This window comes from Anarhichas minor, unplaced genomic scaffold, assembly GCF_050575085.1.
Source record: "Anarhichas minor isolate MPS153535 unplaced genomic scaffold, ASM5057508v1 ptg000018l, whole genome shotgun sequence".
Classification (NCBI taxonomy): Eukaryota; Metazoa; Chordata; class Actinopteri; order Perciformes; family Anarhichadidae; genus Anarhichas; species Anarhichas minor.
The window spans coordinates 13915199-13934821 of record NW_027466464.1 but is presented as its reverse complement, the minus strand read 5'-3'; the positions used below and the strand labels follow the sequence as shown (position 1 = coordinate 13934821).

Below are 19623 nucleotides of genomic sequence, written 5' to 3'. Positions count from 1 at the left end.
ATGTATATATATATATATATGTGTATATATATATATATATGTATATATGGTTGTATAGAAGTCTATGAGAAAATGACTCTACTTCTCTCTTGATTTATTACCTCAGTAAACATTGTAAACATGAGTTTATGGTCTCAATCTCTAGTTTCAAGTCTTCTTCAATACAGCATGATGTTCATTTAGTACATTATGGTCCATTTAGAGTCACACAGACCATAAAGCAGGGGATGCTTTAGGGCGGGGCTACACGGTGATTGACAGGTCTCTACGTCGGCGTCACTCCTCCTCAGTCCAAATATGGTCACTTCCTGTTCACTGGTTGCCAAAAGCCAAAATGGCGACGGCTACGTCCACTTCCTTTATTCAGTCTGAGGAGGAAACAAACACACACATGCACAAGTAAAGTCCAACGTTCAGTACTTGTGTCAGTAGTTTGATTTATTCTCAAAAGTTCAACTTTAATCTTAAACATCAAGTTTATTCTAGTCTTTATTCTGAAAGTGCAGAAGCGTGTGTGTTCTTATTCTTGTCCCTCACGCTGCTCCGTAGCACATGAAGAAGAGAGGCCGGTGGCTTCAGGCTGGTAAACTTCCTTCCATCCCATCAGGGTTACTGACAGCCGTCCTGGCCAATCACTGGCTAGATGACGTCGCCGCTGGAGGCGGTCCGGCCCGCCTCCTCTCTCAGCTGGGGGCCCACTTTGACCTGGTCCTCCAGTCCTGTCGCTCAGGTCACAGGGTCCCAGAGCCCGCCTCGTTCCGCTCTGCTCTGCAGCACCTGGGAGTGACATCACAGCAGGTAGACCCCGGCACAGCGGCGGCGTTTAGACGTGTGTGTGAGCGCTCAGCACCGTCACCCTGTGGGTGTCATTTCAGGCTCTGTGGCTGGATGCGGATGAGGAAGGTGTGGCGGCCGCAGAGGGAGCCGGGATGAAGGCCATCTTGGTGGAGAACCTGGAGGACGCTCTGAACAAACTGGCCAGCTTCACTGGAGTTCAGGTGTGGACCGGAGCTCTTCTGCAACGTGGATGGAAGTCATCGCTTGGATGACATAAGTCCTCCCATGTGTGTGTGTGTGTGTGTGTGTGTTTCAGGCTGTGGGAGCAGAGAGTCCTCCACCATCCTGCAGCCCTGATGACGTGTCGCATGGATACGTCTCCACACAGTCCTAGCACACTATGGAGCGCACTGTGTAGTGTGCTACACACACATGTAGGAGGAGGCAGCATGCACACTGCCCTCTACAGTTAATGCTTCATAGAGGCAGCGGCAGAATGTGACACGGTTCAGATGTGTGGAGTCATTATGTATTATGTGTTCCTGTGACATTACTCTGAATAATTCCTCTGTGTGTGTGTGTGTGTGTGTGTGTGTGTGTGTGTGTGTGTGTGTGTGTGTGTCTCAGCCTGGTGTGAGGACTCATTACGTGGAGATGGGTTCAGGTCCTCCAGTGGTTCTGTGTCACGGCTTCCCTGAGAGCTGGTACTCCTGGAGGTACCAGGTAACAAGCGTCCTGCTGACACCCAGCGAGCACAACGATGATGCTCCCTGAGTCACAGTGACCATCACCTCCTCCCTCTCTCTCTCCTCTCCCTCCCTCTCTCTCTCTCTCTCCCTCTCTCTCCTCCCTCCCTCTCTCTCTCTACTCCCTCTCTCCTCCCTCTCCCCCACCTCTCTCTCTCCTCCCTCTCCTCCCTCCCTCTCTCTCTCTCCTCCCTCTCTTCCCACCTCTCTCTCCTCCCTCCCTCTCTCTCTCTACTCCCTCTCTCCTCCCTCTCTCCCCACCTCTCTCTCTCTCCCCGCCTCTCTCTCTCTCCTCCCTCTCTCCCCGCCTCTCTCTCTCTCCTCCCTCTCTCCCCGCCTCTCTCTCTCTCCTCCCTCTCTCCCCACCTCTCTCTCTCTCCTCCCTCTCTCCCCGCCTCTCTCTCTCTCCTCCCTCTCTCCCCGCCTCTCTCTCTCTCCTCCCTCTCTTCCTCCCTCCCTCTCTCTCTCTCCTCCCTCTCTCCCCACCTCTCTCTCTCTCCTCCCTCTCTCCCCGCCTCTCTCTCTCTCCTCCCTCTCTCCCCGCCTCTCTCTCTCTCCTCCCTCTCTTCCCACCTCTCTCTCCTCCCTCTCTCTCTCTCTACTCCCTCTCTCCTCCCTCTCCCCCCCACCTCTCCCCCCCCCCCCCTCCCCCTCTCCCCCCCCCCCCCCACCTCTCTCCCCCCCACCCCCCCTCTCTCTAGATCCCGGCCCTGGCAGCAGCCGGGTTCAGGGTGCTGGCTCTGGACATGAAGGGCTACGGAGGCTCCACAGCGCCCCCAGGTGATCGTCCAATCACAGAGCTCCTTCAGAGCTCCTTCAGTTGATTCACAATGTTCCATCTCAGTGAAACAGATTCAGAGTGAAGCTCAAGTAGAGAGTTTAACAGTGAACCAGTGAACTCTGACGTGAAGACGTTTGTGTGTTTCTCCTCCGACAGACGTAGAAGAATATTCTCAGGAGCAGCTCTGTAAGGTACGACACACACTTCATGAAGTACAAGTACACAAGTATTCAAAGACACACACATGAGGAGTCAGGATGAAACGTTATGAAGTATAATAAACCTTCTTCAGCTTCATAAAGATCGATATCGCTTCATAGACGCACTTGTTATTGTGACACCAATGCAGCTTCATGTTCATCATGAAGTATAAAGACATACATTTAATAAATATACACATAAATATACATATATATATATATAAATACATGTCGTTGTACTCATCCAGTGATGTTGTAATAATTTGAATGTTTTCTTCAGGATTTAATCACATTTCTGGACAGAATGGTGAGTAAGTGACTCACTGATGAATATGAAGTATAAAGTTGTGATTGGTCCATAAACAGAAGTACTACCTGATGCTGGTACTTGTACTTGTACTTGTACTCCATGTCGTGTCTCTGCAGGCGATCCCTCAGGTCACCCTGGTGGGTCACGACTGGGGCGGCGCCCTGGTGTGGAGCATGGCTCAGTACTTCCCTGAGAGAGTCAGGTACACACACAGTACTTTATATATATATATATGTGTGTATATATATGTGTATATAGTAGTACAACGTGCTGGTTGTTGTGTGTGCAGGGCTGCAGCGTCTCTGAACACTCCTCTGTTCTCTGTGGACCCGTCAGTGAGTCCTGCTGACAAACTCAAGAATGTTCCCGTCTTTGATTACCAGCTGTACTTCCAAACACCTGTGAGTCTGTGTACAGCGTGTACTTCTACTGCACTACACCTCAGAGGTATTCATTGTACTTCCAAACACCTGTGAGTCTGTGTACAGCGTGTACTTCTACTGCACTACACCTCAGAGGTATTCATTGTACTTCCAAACACCTGTGAGTCTGTGTACAGCGTGTACTTCTACTGCACTACACCTCAGAGGTATTCATTGTACTTCCAAACACCTGTGAGTCTGTGTACAGCGTGTACTTCTACTGCACTACACCTCAGAGGTATTCATTGTACAGGACTTGTATATGAAGGAGTTTAAAACGTGTGTGTGTATGTGTGTGTGTGTGTGTGTGTGTGTGTGTGTGTGTGTGTGTGTGTGTGTGTCAGGGCGTAGCAGAGGCCGAGCTGGAGGAAGACTTGGAGAGAACGTTCAACATCTTCTTCTCCAGCAGCGCTGAAGCGGTGAGGAGACTCACACACGAGGAACACGAGTCACGTGATCACTAAAGATATGAAACACGACAATAAACACGTTTGTCTCTCAGGAGAAGCGTCCGGCTGTCAGCACCAGAGGAGTCTGTGCTCGAGGTGAAGCATGAACACATATATGTTTATATATATATATACGTATAACACACAGAGTCCTGACTGTGTGTGTGTGTGTGTGTGTGTGTGTGTAGGGGGTCTGTTCGTGGGTCTCCCGCAGCAGATAAAGCGCAGCTGCATGCTGACGGAGGCCGACCTGCAGTTCTACGTCAGCCAGTACGGAGAGCGAGGCTTCAGGTCAGAGGTCACTGTCACCTAAAGTCAACCCTCACACATCTGAACACAATAAGAACCGAACACGTTATAATGAACCATGAACTGTGTTTATCTGCTGACTCATGACTCATGACTCATGTAAAGTGAATCACTGAGAGCAGTTAAAGCTGTGATCAACGTCGTGGACATGTTGTCCCACAAAGGGACTCGGTGTGAGAGTTGTCGTGGACATGTTGTCCCACAAAGGGACTCGGTGTGAGAGTTGTCGTGGACATGTTGTCCCACAAAGGGACTCGGTGTGAGAGTTGTGGTGCAGAGACCTTCACGTGTCTTCACAGCGAGTCCTTCTGCTGCTCTGTTCCACAGGAGGCCGTTGAACTGGTACCGGAACATGGAGGCCAACTGGAGGTGGATGTGTTCTCGTCCCGCTGAGAAGGTTCGTCTCACACACACACACACACACACAGGAAATACATATATGAATACATGTACATATAAATACACGTGTGTGTGTGTGTGTGTGTGTCAGCTGCTGATGCCGACTCTGATGGTGACGGCCGGTAAAGACCAGGTGCTGCTGCCGGCCTTCTCCAAAGGAATGGAGGACAAGGTGAGCAAAACAAACCCCCCAAAGAACTACTAATCCCACCGTTGTGATGGTAGATTATATTAAATATGGATTATTGTAAATGACTGCAGATGCTGAACCTGAGCAGAGCCCACCTGGAGGAGTGTGGACACTGGACTCAGATGGAGAGGCCGGAGGAGACCAACAGCATCCTGATCTCATGGCTCAATGGAGCCCTGAAGGAGGCCGGAGGCCTCAACGTGGCCCCCAAACTGTGAGGGGGGCGGAGCCAGACACCATGATGATATGAAGTCATAAACATATCAGAAAGAACATAAATCATTGTGAATGCTACGTTGAGCTGCTTTAGACTGTCGATCAGACAAATGAACCATTCATGTGATCTTTAAAGGAAAGAATCATCAATAAGTCAGATATGAACTTCAGATGTTTAGATGTGGAGGAGACGACATGAACACACGAGACACGGACCAGAAGGACTCACATGGTGGATTCTGACAAACTAAATGAGAGAAACACAGAACACGGCTCCAAGATCACTTTATTTGTAAAGTGGAGATTTGACAACTGTGACAATAAAACTCTGTTAAACTCTTTGTTTGATTCTGGAGACATTCCATCGGTCTGCAAACAAAGATGAAGGTTTGTGTGAACTTCTACTGAAACAACGACGTCATGAAGCGTTTGATGGTGAGCTGTAGCTTCTGTTTATTAGCTTAGCATTATGTAGCATTTATCTTTGGTTAAAGACACGGTGATTAAATATGCAGCACACGGACAGAGTCTAAATATTTTGAGGAAAAAGTCAAAATGTTTTGACAACATATTTTATATTATAGAGTTTATCTTGAGACTTAAACTTTCAAGTAAATATTATGAACTTTTCTCTAAAAAATGACTTTAATATTTCGAAATGTTATGACTTCATGCTGAACAATCGTGGAATAAATATATTAAAAAGTCAAAGTAGACATTTAGATGAAATGTCTGTAATATTAGACAATATTTCAAGAAAAAAACCCCAAATATGATCTCTTCATCTCATAACCGTCGTCTTGAACTCCTGCACAGTGTCGCCCTCCTGTGGTCACAAGGAGAAGTGTTCACAGCTTCTTCTCCTTAAACAGCTTCTTCCAGGCCGGCATGATGTGCTCGTAGATCCTCTCCATCTGAAACACAAACAGCCTCAATGATGCTCATCTGGCTTCTCTTTAAAGTCAACATTTGAACGACGCTTTAAGTTAAACAAGTTCTGTTAAATGTTAGATATAAATGTTAGATATAAGAGGGCCCTCTGGCTGAGGCCCGACGACACCGCCAGAACCAGGGTGACCGTCTTGATCAGCAGGGTCCATTTCCCCAAGTAGCCCCGGATGATGAAGCCGCTGAGGATCGTCTTGATCTGCAAAACAAACACACAACTGTTGGAGCCTGTCGGAGAGCTGCGTGACCCGTCGTCAGCGCTTCTCTCACCTCTGGGATTCCTGAACCGCAGGCGTACGGAGCGAACACTCGCACCAGCGACACCGCCAGGAAGGAGAACAGCAGCGCCCACAGAACGTACAGGAAGTAGTTCAACACGTACGCCCCCGCTCCCTGAAAGAGACCAAACACACATCGATCCTCTCTCCGCCCGTCAAACGCTGCTCCACAGTGAGACTTCTCTACAAACGTGTGCTTCCTCGTGTTCCCGTGGTCTGACCTCGGCGTGGCCCGTCATCAGCTCGGCCCATTTCTGCCACTGAGGACACTTGTCCCGGTCATCGAAAGTCGTCTCGTTGGACGTCCAGCAGCGCTGCTCGTGGCTGTAATAGAAGGCCGTCAGACACACGCCTTCCTTCAGGTCGGTCATCCAGTCCACCGCCAGGTCGATCACTCCGGCCAGCGTGCCTGCAGAAGACACAACGTTCCCCAGTGAGACGTGATGTTTTGAGAGGGATCTGTTGGGGAACGTTCCGCGTCCTGGTCCCTCCTGACTGACCTGAGAGCAGGCCGATGAGCAGCATCACCACCCATCCCGACCAGGCGTCCAGCAGGCTCTTGATCAGCTCCCAGAAGGACTCTTTACTCTTACTGGTGATCTGGTAGACGAGCACAGAGAGTACTTACAGCTGATGAATACTCCTACGTATACACGAGGGTATGTGGAGAACCTGGTCACACCTTGCGGTGGCGGTCCGTGTCTCTGGACTTCTCCCTCAGCCAGTCGATGGTGTGGAAGTCTTCATACGTGCCCACGTCAGGAAAAGGCTCGTCCAGGAAATCCATCAAGTTTCCAGCTCCGTTCATCTCCTCTGTGGGCGTGGCACTGCTGCCGCCTGGCAGAGAGGAAGTGTTCATCGTTACCTTCCACTTTAATATCTGCTGCTGCACAGCGTGTACCTCGTGATGAACACACTTTTATATTTACTCTCTTCATCAGTCAATGAAATATCAAAGAAATGTATTTGTTGTTCCAGCCAACAGTCTAAAAACAGAGAAACGTTCTGAAGGAGCTGCAGCTAGAAACGTTCAGCATTAACTGAAAGAAAAGCAATAATTCAATAGTTATTAATCTCACACACACACACACACACACACACACACACACACACACACACACACACACTACATGATGGTAGCTGGCCTGTATCACTGCTCTTGTCGTCCTCTTGTTGTTGTTTATGTTTCTTGTAATTAAATAATAAATAACAATGGAAGCCACCGTCGGAGCACAACTCTGCAGCGTGACACTGATGCTGAACAGCAGCTTTAAACAGTCTCACGGTTCATGAACAACACAACAGCTGCAGAAGAAGACACAGCTGAACGCTGCAGACACGGCTAGCTGTGTTAGCATGTAAAGCTAACGCTATATCCGTCAGTTAGCTCCATAAAGTCGTCTTCTTACCGTCACCAGGCTCCATGTTACAGTCCATCCTGACGACTACAGGTGGAGAATGTGTCCTTTGAATCAGTACCGTGTTTAATGTCGGCTACGTTTCACATTTTAGCTTAAATATACAGAGAAAAGAGGCGTTAAACGTCAAGAAATAAACAGACGGCGTCATAGACTGCTTTTCCCACAATGCACCTGTTAAGCCTCACACTCACGTTTCCCACAATGCACCTGCTCAGCCTCACGCTCACGTTGTAGATCGTCTATTGTAAAGATGGTGTGATGGACAGAGGTAGAAGAACTACTCAGATCATTTACTAAAGTATAAGTACAAATACCACAGTGTAGAAATACTCTGTTACAAGTAAAGAGAGAGTTACCTCTGAGGTGTAGTACAGTATAAAGTACATGTACCTCTGAGGTGTAGTACAGTATAAAGTACATGTACCTCTGAGGTGTAGTACAGTATAAAGTACATGTACCTCTGAGGTGTAGTACAGTATAAAGTACTACATGTACCTCTGAGGTGTAGTACTGGTGTACTGGTTCATTGGGTACATTCATTAAATACATATTCATGTTATCAGATATTCATCATATTCATAAATCTTAACTGGTTCTTTAATCATCGCAGTAGTTCTGAGGAAGACAACAAATACACAAATACACACATTTAGTACTTTTATTGAGACCAAAACCATAATCCAATACAAAAACAGAAGGTACTTCATGAAATACAGCTTCCATCTTTAAAGCAGTAGAAGTACACGTTTACAATGTGAAGTACTGATCATTTCAATCAATATGAATCATGTGATGAACACATGTATTATAATAACAGACAGATTAGAGTCACTGTGATCTGCTCAACAACTGGTTCATTGCACAGAGAAAGTTTCTGTGAACTCAAAGTACACGAGTACACAGTTCCACATGAAGAACTCCTTCAACAGAAGATGATGCAGCACTGAACTGCTTCTGATCTTCATATTTATGTTCTTTAATGTCACAAAGAGCTCAGGAAGAAACTGATCACGAGCATTATTAGTGTGAGCAGACTTATTAACTCATCTTTGTTAGATTATTAACATTTCACCGCATGTTATGATGGTTCAGACACCCACAGACCTACAGAGACACTGAGGAACCAGGACTGAACCAGAACCCAAAGCCAGGATACAGAGGTTCAGTGAATGTGGTGTTGGAGGTGTGGAGGTGGATCAGTGTGTCTGAGGAGACTCTGTAGAAGGACAGAGAGCCAGCAGGACAGTCCACATACACTGCTACTCTACCAGAGGAGGAGGAGGAGGAGGAGGAGGAGGAGGAGGAGGAGGTGGGTGTTCTTGTCTTATTGTGCCAGACATAGTAACCACCACCAGAGCACCACAGACTCCAGGACTGATCATTCCCCCCAAACACACAGTCATCACTGTCTCCTCTCCTGCTGATTCCTCTGTAACTCACTGATATATAAACTCCTCCTCTCCACTCGACCTCCCAGTAACAGCGACCAGTCAGACCAGTTCTACACAGCAGCTGAGGATAGAAGTCAAACCTGTCTGGATGATCAGGATATGACTGAACCTCCTCCACACCTGTCACCTTCCTGTTGTTGTCAGACAGTTTGAGTTTTCTGTTCACTGTGTTTGTGTCGAGTGTGAGTTCACAGGAATCTGACGGAGAGAACAAGACACAATACAGCTGCAGTTATTCATCTATCATCTGTTTGATGATGACATCAGAGATGTGAATGAGTGATGTCACAGTTTGAAGATGCTTTGTTTTCATGGATCAATCTAAATAAACACTTACATTTCCTCAGACCTGGTCTCAACCATCGGTCTCCAGCAGGCTCCACCCTGATGGGAGTATGGAGGTCAGACAGCAGCCTCAGTCCTGGACCATTGTAGCTCAGGTCCAGCTCTCTCAGATGGGAGGGGTTGGATCTCAGAGCTGAGTCCAGAGAAACACAGCCTTCCTCTGTGACCAGACAGCCTGACAGCCTGCAAACCACATACAGAAGAACCCTCTGTGAACATGTGGCGGTACGTTCTGGTCCATCTTTAGTTCAGATACAAGTTTAGGATCAACCTGGAACATCCTGCTGGAAGGTAATTCTGAGTCTAGAGCAGGGGGGCGACTATTGTTCCCAAGGGGCCGCATGAGGAACAGGGCCTGTTGTGGAGGGCCGGACCAACAGACTGAACTCAGTCCTGCTCAGTGTTACTCCACCTCTTTATATAAAGCAGTGTGTTGTTTGGTGTTGATGAGCTGTGAGTGGTGAGAGTAAATGTTATGATCAGTGGTGGAATGTAACTAGTATATGTGCTGAAGTACTGTACTCATGTACAGATTCAAGGTACTTTACTGGAGTATTTCTATTTTATTCAACTTTGTACTTCTACTCCACTACATCTCAGAGGGAAATATTGTACTTGTTACTCCACTACATTAGTCTGCCAGCTTTAGTTACTAGTTACTTTGCACATTATAATGTTTCAAACCTTTAACTACACAAACTGACCAACAGAGTATAAAAGAGTTAAAATGAGCTCCACCGTAAACATCTGCAGCAGCAATAATCCAAACTCATATACATTTGTAATATCCATATATAATAGTAGAACACTGACGGGGATCATGTTGCTGTTAATTAGTACTTTTATTACTATAACTATTACTATACAAATGACCTCTTTCTGTTTGTCAGTTCAGTGCAGAAATCTGGTCTTTGTTGGGCTTGAACGAGTGACTGAAGTCAGGCTGAATGTGTGAGCTGAGATGTGAAGGACAGCTGACAGCTGATGTCAGTGAGAGAGGATCTGGATCTGGATTTGTTCAACTTCATCACAGAGAATGTTTGTTCACAGATGGAGGTCGATCCAAAGAGAAGCAGCATCTCCTGAGCATGCCTCCTCATGTGTGGAACGTTCTCCTCTTTGAGAGAAGAATATAGATCCAGCAGTGATACTGACTTAAAGTGCTCTGCAGTCCTGCATCAGACTGCAGGTCAATGAGCTGGAGCTGAACATCACTGGGAGCATCATCCACACTGCACGTGAAGGAGAAGACATCATGTTTCACTCTCAGCTGTTGTGAAGTCTTGAAATGGCCTTAAACTCAGCATGCAGTGCCCCTAACATGGATGATACCTGTGGAGATGTTCAACTGATGGTGTGGCTTCTTTCAGGGTGTGCAGGTGGGTGAGAGTGTTTCCTGCAACGTAGTCATGAAAGCCTTCACCAGGCTACATGTCATGTGCAGAGAGGCCCTTGCCTTGCAGTTTGGTATTCAGATCATTCATTAGTGCCGTCACATCAACAGCAAATGAAAGATCTGTGATCCAGTTTACATCAGAGAGCTCTGGGATGTTCTTGCCTTTCTTCTCACAGAGCTCTTGAATCTCTGCTCTCAGGTCCTGAACTCTTTGAAGCACTTTGCCCAGGCTGAGTCACTGACAGCTGTGTGTGAGCCTCTGTCACTGTGTTCAGTCTCATGCTGCTCCAAGAGTGCAACACACTGTCTGTGATTCAATGCTCGTGCCCTGATGACGTCAACTATTTTAGTTACATCATCAGTAACGTGGTTAAGTTGGAGCACTGACTTACACAACACATGCTGATGTATAACACAATGCAAACATACACAGTTCAGCTCTGGGTTGATTTCAGTCACTTTATCTTGCATCCGCTTCAAAAGTCAGACATTTGTCCCCGTCAGATTTGGACAACCATCGGTTGTGACGCATGCCAGTTTGTCCCATTTCAGTCCCAGCTTGTGGAAGCATCTACCTCCGTGAACACATCGCTCCCCGTCGTCCCTTTCATTGACTGCATTGCTGCAGCTCCTCTGTAATCACCAAGTCTTTCGTTATCCCACCTACACAGATGAGTAACTTGCTGTGTCGCGGACATCGCAGCTCTCGTCCAGAGCCAAGGAGAAGAGTTGGAAATGGTCTGCTTTTCTTTGCAGCTGAAGCTCCAGATGTCCCTCGATGTCCTCGATCCTCCTCGTTACGGTGCGCCTGGAGAGCTGCACATTCTCCAATGCCTCTTTATTCTGGGGGCCTAGTAGTGCAGCAGAGTCCACCAAACACTCTTTGATAAACTCCCCATCAGAGAATGGCTGACTGGTTTTTGCAATGTTGTGTGACGTCACAAAGCTGGTGTTGGCGGCTGCATCCCTGGATGTGTGAAGCTTGGTAAAAAGGCCTTGTTGCTTTAGCAGCTTAGCGAGCAAAGCCTCAGACGTCCGTGTCCGCTCTGCATCACTCAATGTTTCGTATTTCTCCGCGTGTTTCCTCTCGTAGTGACGATTCAAATTGTAATCCTTCAACACTGCGACTTGTTCTCCACAAACTAAGCACACGGCTTTACCTTTGACTTCAGTAAAACACACTTTAAAGTCCATGTTTTGTTAAAACTCTACACTCTGTGTCAGTCTCTCTTTTTTAACACAGGCTGACATGTTTGAGGGCTAACAGCTAACTCACATCTCCATAAACTCAGTTCACCAACACATTAGGCTCGTTCGAGATGAACTGCACCTCGCCTGGAAAGCAGACGAGAGCAGGCGGACGTAGAAAGGGGCGTTGACAGAAAACTGCGTTCAAGTCGGACCGTTTTCAGCCGCCTGCTGCTTCTTCTTCTTCTTCTTCTTCTTCTTCTTCTTCTTTTGGCGGTTGGCAAACAGCTTTCGGTGCATTACCGCCTCCCACTGATGTGGAGTGGACTAAGGACTCTAAGACGACAACCACACGAGAGGAAATACATATATACACACACATACATATACATATGTGTGTAAATGAATAAAGATATGTATATAAATAAATATATATATATATATACACATATAGAAAAAAATAAATAATAAAATAGAAAAAATAAATAATAATACATTTCTTTCTCAAATTCTATTCATTAGTGTTGTTGACTCTAAATATTCCAGAAAAAGTTTCCAACATTTGTCACTAAAGCTTTTCTTTAGTACATTAATGATATTTTTCTCTCTAATCTCTCTTAGACCTTCTTTTCTAAACTTCTCTCTCTGACTCGTACCTCTGACAGGACAATGAAACATTATTATGCTTTCTAATAACAGAGGGAACTGTTCAGACCAGTATGGCCGTTCCTTAGTCTTGTCATAATCGTCTCCTCTTTTCTAGTTGGTCCACTAGATCCTGCTCCCAACCAATGGTTCCTCTTTAAACACATATCTTCCTTTACTCCCTTTATTACATTTGTTCTGACATATCTTTTTGATTTGTCCCTTAATCACCACTTTAGCTTCTGACTTACTTATATTTACATTAACGTTATTTCTCCCACTCTTCAAAGCCCTTTTTGCTGCTTTATCCGCCTTCTCATTGCCATCGACTCCAACATGGACCCACACTAAATGAACCGCTATCCGCATTTGATGGATTCTTAAAAATGATTGTAGTATTTCAAACAGTAAATCCTCTCTGCTTCTGGAGTGGCAACATGTCAAACTCGTTAGCATATATGAGTCTGATGCAATCACCTCTCTCTGGCCTGACCTCCTCTACCCACTGTAACACAATAACTCTATGGCCATCATCTCACATGTAAACACAGATACATCATCACTGAGGCTCTTCCCACACTCATAATGGAATTCTGGGATCACTGCTGCTGCTGCTGTTCTACCAGTTTTAGGGTCTTTAGATCCATAAATCTGTATTTAATTGTGGTAACTGATGTATGACTTAAAGATCTTACAGTTTCCCCAACGTTCATCTCTCATCAGTTCAAGGAGGTCAAGATCTATTCCAGGCTGTGGCAGTAACCAAAGAGGAACAGCTGGACCACAGCTGGAGAATAACTCCTATAACCTAATTCACTAGCCTTCTTCTGAACAACCCAACCAGAGCTCTGTGTTGGCCTGTTGTCATGTTCCCAGCATGGCTCAATAGCACTTATTGTTGGATGGTTGTTATGTCCTGAAACATGTAAACTGACCCAATATATCATCATGATCTGGATTCTTCTCAACTCCAACAGCATTTCCCCCATTTCTACCTGCAATGCCGGCACAGATGTTATTTTAAAGACCCCGCTACATATTGTTGACACTTGTATTACATCCAGTTTTCCCAACAAGGTTTTAGACGCCGACCTATAAGCCACACAGCCACAGTCTAGAACTGATCTTTGGCGACTGTGGCTAAGTGGAGCGCAGGGCCGTCCTTCAATCAGAGGAGCGGCGGTTCGATCCCCGACTCCTCTAGGAGCATGTCGATGTGTCCTTGAGCAAGACACTTAACCCCAAAATTGCTGGACTTTAAGTTTGGATGTCTTTTCATATATTTAACTATGTTATTATTATAATTGAGGATATAAGATCGGGCATATTTTAGTTCTTGGATGTCATATTTATTTAAACATTTATATAAATAAATATATGTGAAGATAGCGTCATTTCTAAATCATACAACCGTAAAGTTAAGAAATAAAAAAACTGAACCAACAGTCCAAACATCACAGCTACATAAACAGGCTCCACACGGAGGAGAAGCAACGCTGCAAGTTTCCATCAGTGACAATTGTGCTTTTCTTTTAATACGTGTTGTGATGCTTCACAATCATTAATCGATGGACACATTCAGTGCTCTGACTGAGAACATGTTGACATCAAGTAGGATGTAGGCTTTCTCAATAAATATCTTTATTTACAGATGCTAAATAAATAACCTTATATATTATTATTGTTATTGCACAAAATGAGACTAATAGCCAACAATCTAGCGTTAAGTATTACAATTAGACAGAAAATTTGGATTTAAATTTTTTTATACTATATTTATCCTGTTAAATCCGGATAAATTTGTCTCTGCATTTGACCCGTCCCTATATATGGGGAGCAGTGGGCTGTCTTTGACAGGCGACAGATGACACGTCAAAGGACAAGGCTTGAACAGCCGACGTTGTGGGCACCAGACAACCCTCTTAACCCAGTGAGCCACGGTCGCCCACATTTTCCACTAAAGAAAATCGAAGAGCCAATCAGCTCTTTGATCCGAAGACAGCAAGAAGTTTCCCATCATGCCCTGGGGTCACGCAGTCAGTGGAGAGCAACTGCAGCACCTGGCTCTAAAATCTGCGGCCACCCCGCTCACGTGAGATCATCGTTAAGCACGTTTTCATGACGTCAGAGCAAGTCGGACGCAAATCTACCCAGCATGCATTGTGCGCCGATCGCCGGTGATCGATTCTGCGCACGCCTGGCTTAAGTCGAACGAGCCTATTGTAGCGACGCTGCTGCTCACATACGTTCACTAACATACGTAAATTGAGAAGAAAAAAACCAACAAAAGTCACCTTCAAAATAAAAGCAATGCAGCTCTATTCTGTGCATGATGTACACTTATTTACGTTTTATTCCTAATTTCCCAATGACCTCCCGCGGGCCGTACAATGCCCAGGTCTGGTCTAGAAGCTAACGTTTGATTAAAGGTCCTTTGACACATTCCTACGCAGGTCTGCAGTTTATCATCTTATGTAAATCTGATTTGAAATAGTCATATAGTATGATAGTAATATAACAGTTGAATGGGTGAATTAATCCTGACCTGAGAGTCTCCAGTTCACAGTGTGGACTCTCCAGTCCAGCAGACAGCAGCTTCACTCCTGAATCCTGCAGGTCGTTGTTACTCAGGTCCAGGTCTCTCAGACTAGAGGACTGGGAGCTGAGGACTGAGGACAGAGCTTCACAGCTTCTCTCTGAGAGGTTACAGCTACTCAGTCTGAAGAAGCAACAGAAAACAAGTAATATGTTATTTTATATCGTCTCTCCTGTTGAAATATAGTCTTTATTGATTATTAAAGCGTACTTACAGAGCTTTGTTGGAGGCTTTGACCACTGGCAGCAGCCTCAGAAGAGCCTCCTCTGAAGCAGAGTATTTCTTCAGGTCAAACACGTCCAGATCTTTTTCTGATGACAGTAAGATGAAGCCCAGAGCTGACCACTGAGCAGGAGACAGTTTATCTGTGGAGAGACGTCCTGACCTCAGGGACCGTTGGATCTCCTCCACTAGAGAACCATCATTCAGTTCATTCAGACAGTGGAACAGATTGATGCTTTTCTCTGGAGACACATTCTCACTGATCTTCTCCTTGATGTACTGGACTGTTCTCTGATTGGTCTGTGAGCTACTTCCTGTCTGTGTCAGCAGACCTCGTAGGAGAGTCTGATTGGTCTGCAGAGAAAGACCCAGGAGGAAGCGGAGGAACAAGTCCAGGTGTCCATTTGGACTCTGTAAGGCCTTGTCCACAGCACTCTGGTAGAGACGTGTTAGTTCAGGTTTGTCTCTAAAGACTACAGACCAACGGGAGGTTTTTTGTTCTTTTGACAGCAGATTGACTCCAGAGTTGATGAAGGTCAGATGGACATGAAGAGCAGCCAGAAACTCCTGAACACTCAGATGGACGAAGCAGAAGACCTTGTCCTGGTACAGTCCTCTCTCCTCTCTAAAGACCTGTGTGAACACTCCTGAGTACACTGAGGCTGCTCTGATGTCGATGCCACACTCTGTCAGGTCGGATTCATAGAAGATCAGGTTGCCTTTCTGCAGCTGATCAAAAGCCAGTTTTCCCAGAGACTCAGTCATCTCCCTGCTCTTTGGACTCCAGTGTGGATCCGTCGCAGCTCCTCCATCATACTTGACCTTCTTCAGTTTGGACTGAACCACCAGGAAGTGGATGTACATCTCAGTCAGGGTCTTGGGCAGCTCTCCTCCCTCTCTGGTCTTCAACACATCCTCCAGAACTGTAGCAGTGATCCAGCAGAAGACTGGGATGTGGCACATGATGTGGAGGCTTCGTGAGGTCTTGATGTGGGAGATGATCCTGCTGGCCTGCTCCTCATCTCTGAATCTCTTCCTGAAGTACTCCTCCTTCTGTGGGTCCGTGAACCCTCTGACCTCTGTCACCATGTTAACACACTCAGGAGGGATCTGATTGGCTGCTGCAGGTCGTGTGGTTATCCAGAGGCGAGCAGAGGGAAGCAGTTTCCCCCTGAAGAGGTTTGTCAGCAGCACATCCACTGAGGTGGACTCTGTAACATCAGTCAGGACCTCATTGTTGTGGAAGTCCAGAGGAAGTCGACACTCATCCAGACCGTCAAAGATGAACAGAACCAGGAACTCTTCAAACCTGCAGATTCCTGCTTCTTTGGTTTCACTGAAGAAGTGATGAACAAGTTCCACCAAGCTGAACTGTTTCTCTTTCAGCACATTCAGCTCTCTGAAAGTGAATGGAAATGTGAACTGTATGTCCTGGTGGTCTTTGTCTTCAGCCCAGTCCAGAGTGAACTTCTGTGTTAAGACTGTTTTCCCAATGCCAGCCACTCCCTTTGTCATCACTGTTCTGATTGGTTCCTCTCTTCCAGGTGAGGCTTTAAAGAGGTCTTCTTGTCTGATGGTTGTTTCTGGTCTGTGTGGTTTCCTGGATGCTGTTTCAATCTGTCTGACCTCATGTTCATCATTGACCCCTGCAGTCCCTCCCTCTGTGATGTAGAGCTCTGTGAAGATCTCATTCAGAAGGGTTGGGTTTCCTGCTTTAGCGATCCCCTCAAACACACACTGGAACTTCTTCTTCAGGTTAGATTTGAGTTCACGCTGACAAACTGGAGCAAGAAGTCCTGAATGAACACACAACAAAGAAGATCAATGAGTCAAAGAATAGATTTCAACATGTCATTTCCTCAAAGAATGAGTCTATGAATATATGTTGGTCCATCTCTTGAGACATTAGTAAACGTCCCATTTATCCAGCATGTTAAATCTTTAGAGAAATCCTCTTACTGCTCTGCAGACAGTCAGCCAGCTCCTCCTGCTTCATTCTCCTCAGGAAGTGCAGTGTGATCTTCTCAAATGCCTCTCTGCTGCTCCTCCTCTGCTCTTCATCCTTACCGTCCAGCACCTCCTCATCCTCCCTCTGACTCTCTAAGCATTCTGGGTAATCTGAACTCACAACCTTCTGGATCTTCTTCAGCTCGTTCTTCACAAAAGTGACGATGTTCTCCTCCAGCAGCTGGAACAGAATATTCTATGAATGACACAAACTAAAACCATGGAACCAAACATCAGATCCATGTTGGACAGGCTGACAATCCACTGGTCTACAAAGTGCAGCATGGAGATGATTGTGAACACAATGGATGTAAAAGTAGTTGTACAGGTACAGACCATAAATATGGAGTCCAGGTGTGTTTGATGCTGCTGGGCAGATGGACCTCTGGGAACCTCTGAGCTCTCCTGGTCCTCTCTGTGGAGGAATCATGAAGAATCAGCTCACATTGTGTCTGTCCACACAGAGACCAACACAAAGACGGTTCCTCCAGACAGTAAAGTCTTGGCCGTACTGCTGATCCCACTGTCCCGGCTGCATTTCTTTGTAGTTCCGTGTGTAAAAACACCTTAAAACACTGCACCAAACCAGGGTTAGAAAGACATAAAAGACTAAACCCTATTTTAAAGAAAGCAACTCTTCCGATGTGGAGAATTATAGGCCAATGCGTACCTCAACCAGAAGTCAAAAGCCCCTTACATTTTTTATATCGAAATTGGAGTTACAAAACAGCCCAAAACAACTGCAGTCTCATTCATGTGTTGGGTCTACAAAAAACACACTACGGGCTTCATATCTGGTCACAGAATAGCAAGAAAGGGGCTACCTCACACAATCGCCGAAGACGTGTGCTTGCCAGCTGCCAAAGAGATGGTGGAATGTATGATTGGAGAGAGAGAAGCAAACAAGTTGGACATGATCCCGGTGTCCAACAACACTGTGTCGCGCCGCATCAATGCTTTGTCCGAAGACATCCTGGCTACATTAGTCGGTCGCGTGAAGAAGAGTGAGTTTTACTCTCTGCAAGTAGACGAGTCTACAGATGTGGCCAATCTGGCCAATCTTCTGGTGTACGTCCGTTACCTTTTCGAAGGCACGGTGCAGGAAGTTTTTTTGTCTTTTTTATCTTGTAAACAAACGCCACGCGCGAGCAAACTGTTCTCTCATTGGTCCGATTTTTATGCGGCTATAAATAGGCTCTGTTGCTTTTTTTTTTTTAAGGTGAGGGGGGTGGGGGGGTGGGGTGCGTGGCCTAAAAAGTTTGGGAACCGCTGTATTAAGGGAACTGGATACAGCGTTCGGAGACAGCGCCCCGTTCATTCCTATGAAAGTGGACTTACGAGTCAAGATTTCAGAGGAAAATACCCGGATCTTTCATCAATCAGATTTCTGCTCCATTAGTCGTCTTTCTGGGAGAACGAGTGTCACGATATTAAAGTTGTAGCGGTGCCTCTTCGTCCCTTTTATCTACCCAGCTAGTGTTCTCATGCTATTATTTAGTTCCACACCACCAGGGAGGTTTGGAACCAGAGCCTCGGACTCAAAAAGGTCCCGGTACCCAAGAAGAGGAACGACTCCAGACTGTATATAAGAAGTGGACGTAGTCATGGTGACGTCTCTCATTGGTTTGTGGACTGATGTTTTGAAGCCTCAAGTTTGGCTATTTCGTCGTCATCATTTTGTTTTTTTTGCAACCAGTGAACAGGAAGTGATCATATCTGGACTGAGGAGGAGTGACGTAGAGACGCCGTATATGTCTCTTGTAGAGACCTGTCAATCACCGTGTAGCCCCGCCCTAAAGCATCCCCTGCTTTATGGTCTGTTTGACTCTAAATGGACCATAATGTACTAAATGAACATCATGCTGTATTGAAGAAGACTTGAAACTAGAGATTGAGACCATAAACTCATGTTTACAATGTTTACTGAGGTAATAAATCAAGAGAGAAGTAGAGTCATTTTCTCATAGACTTCTATACAACCAGAGGAGTCTGTTACCAATCGGTCGAGAGAATAAAAGCAGCATTTTTAATATAAAGCAGGTGAAAATAGAGGCGTTTATGAACGTTCCACTGGTTCCCTGGATAATTAATTACCTCGGCGTTTGGCGACTGTTTCTGAAAAGCAGCGGCTGCTTCATGGACCTGTCACTCCTTAAGGACACACAGCTGGGTTCAGGTTCATCAGAGTCCAGTTCAGGGTCCGGTTTCCTGAGGTCCCTGTTAGACAGAGAGGAAGACCACCAGAGAAGTTTCAGTGTGCAGTTTCTACTTTAAGAAGGTTTGTTCTTTCACATGTTTTGTGACTAACTGATGCTGACTTACATTAC

At 45.9% G+C, this 19623-nt stretch overlaps 3 protein-coding genes across 3 annotated transcripts; 1 reads left to right on the top strand and 2 right to left on the bottom strand.

Annotated features, from left to right (window-relative positions):
* The first annotated feature begins 504 nt into the window (after positions 1–504).
* Positions 505–5140, top strand: LOC142953079 (bifunctional epoxide hydrolase 2-like). The gene is made up of 15 exons (XM_076095149.1): positions 505–798; positions 876–998; positions 1094–1153; positions 1399–1500; positions 2225–2303; positions 2461–2495; positions 2785–2811; positions 2931–3016; positions 3104–3215; positions 3581–3655; positions 3739–3781; positions 3874–3976; positions 4322–4391; positions 4485–4565; positions 4655–5140. Exons 1-15 carry the CDS (start codon positions 553–555, stop codon positions 4799–4801), a joined length of 1389 nt encoding a protein of 462 aa, XP_075951264.1. The 5' UTR covers positions 505–552; the 3' UTR covers positions 4802–5140.
* On the bottom strand, positions 5069–7633 carry LOC142952836 (H(+)/Cl(-) exchange transporter 4-like). The gene is made up of 6 exons (XM_076094812.1): positions 7435–7633; positions 6708–6862; positions 6526–6625; positions 6247–6434; positions 6018–6140; positions 5069–5946 (listed from the first exon to the last, which is right to left on the bottom strand). Exons 1-6 carry the CDS (start codon positions 7460–7462, stop codon positions 5800–5802), a joined length of 741 nt encoding a protein of 246 aa, XP_075950927.1. The 5' UTR covers positions 7463–7633; the 3' UTR covers positions 5069–5799.
* Positions 7634–8094: 461 nt separating this feature from the next.
* On the bottom strand, positions 8095–18672 carry LOC142953078 (protein NLRC3-like). Its single transcript, XM_076095148.1, has 5 exons — positions 18660–18672; positions 15282–17085; positions 15017–15190; positions 9235–9425; positions 8095–9095 (listed from the first exon to the last, which is right to left on the bottom strand). The coding sequence occupies exons 1-5, from the start codon at positions 18670–18672 to the stop codon at positions 8551–8553; spliced, it is 2727 nt and encodes a 908-aa protein (XP_075951263.1). The 3' UTR covers positions 8095–8550.
* Positions 18673–19623: the final 951 nt, after the last annotated feature.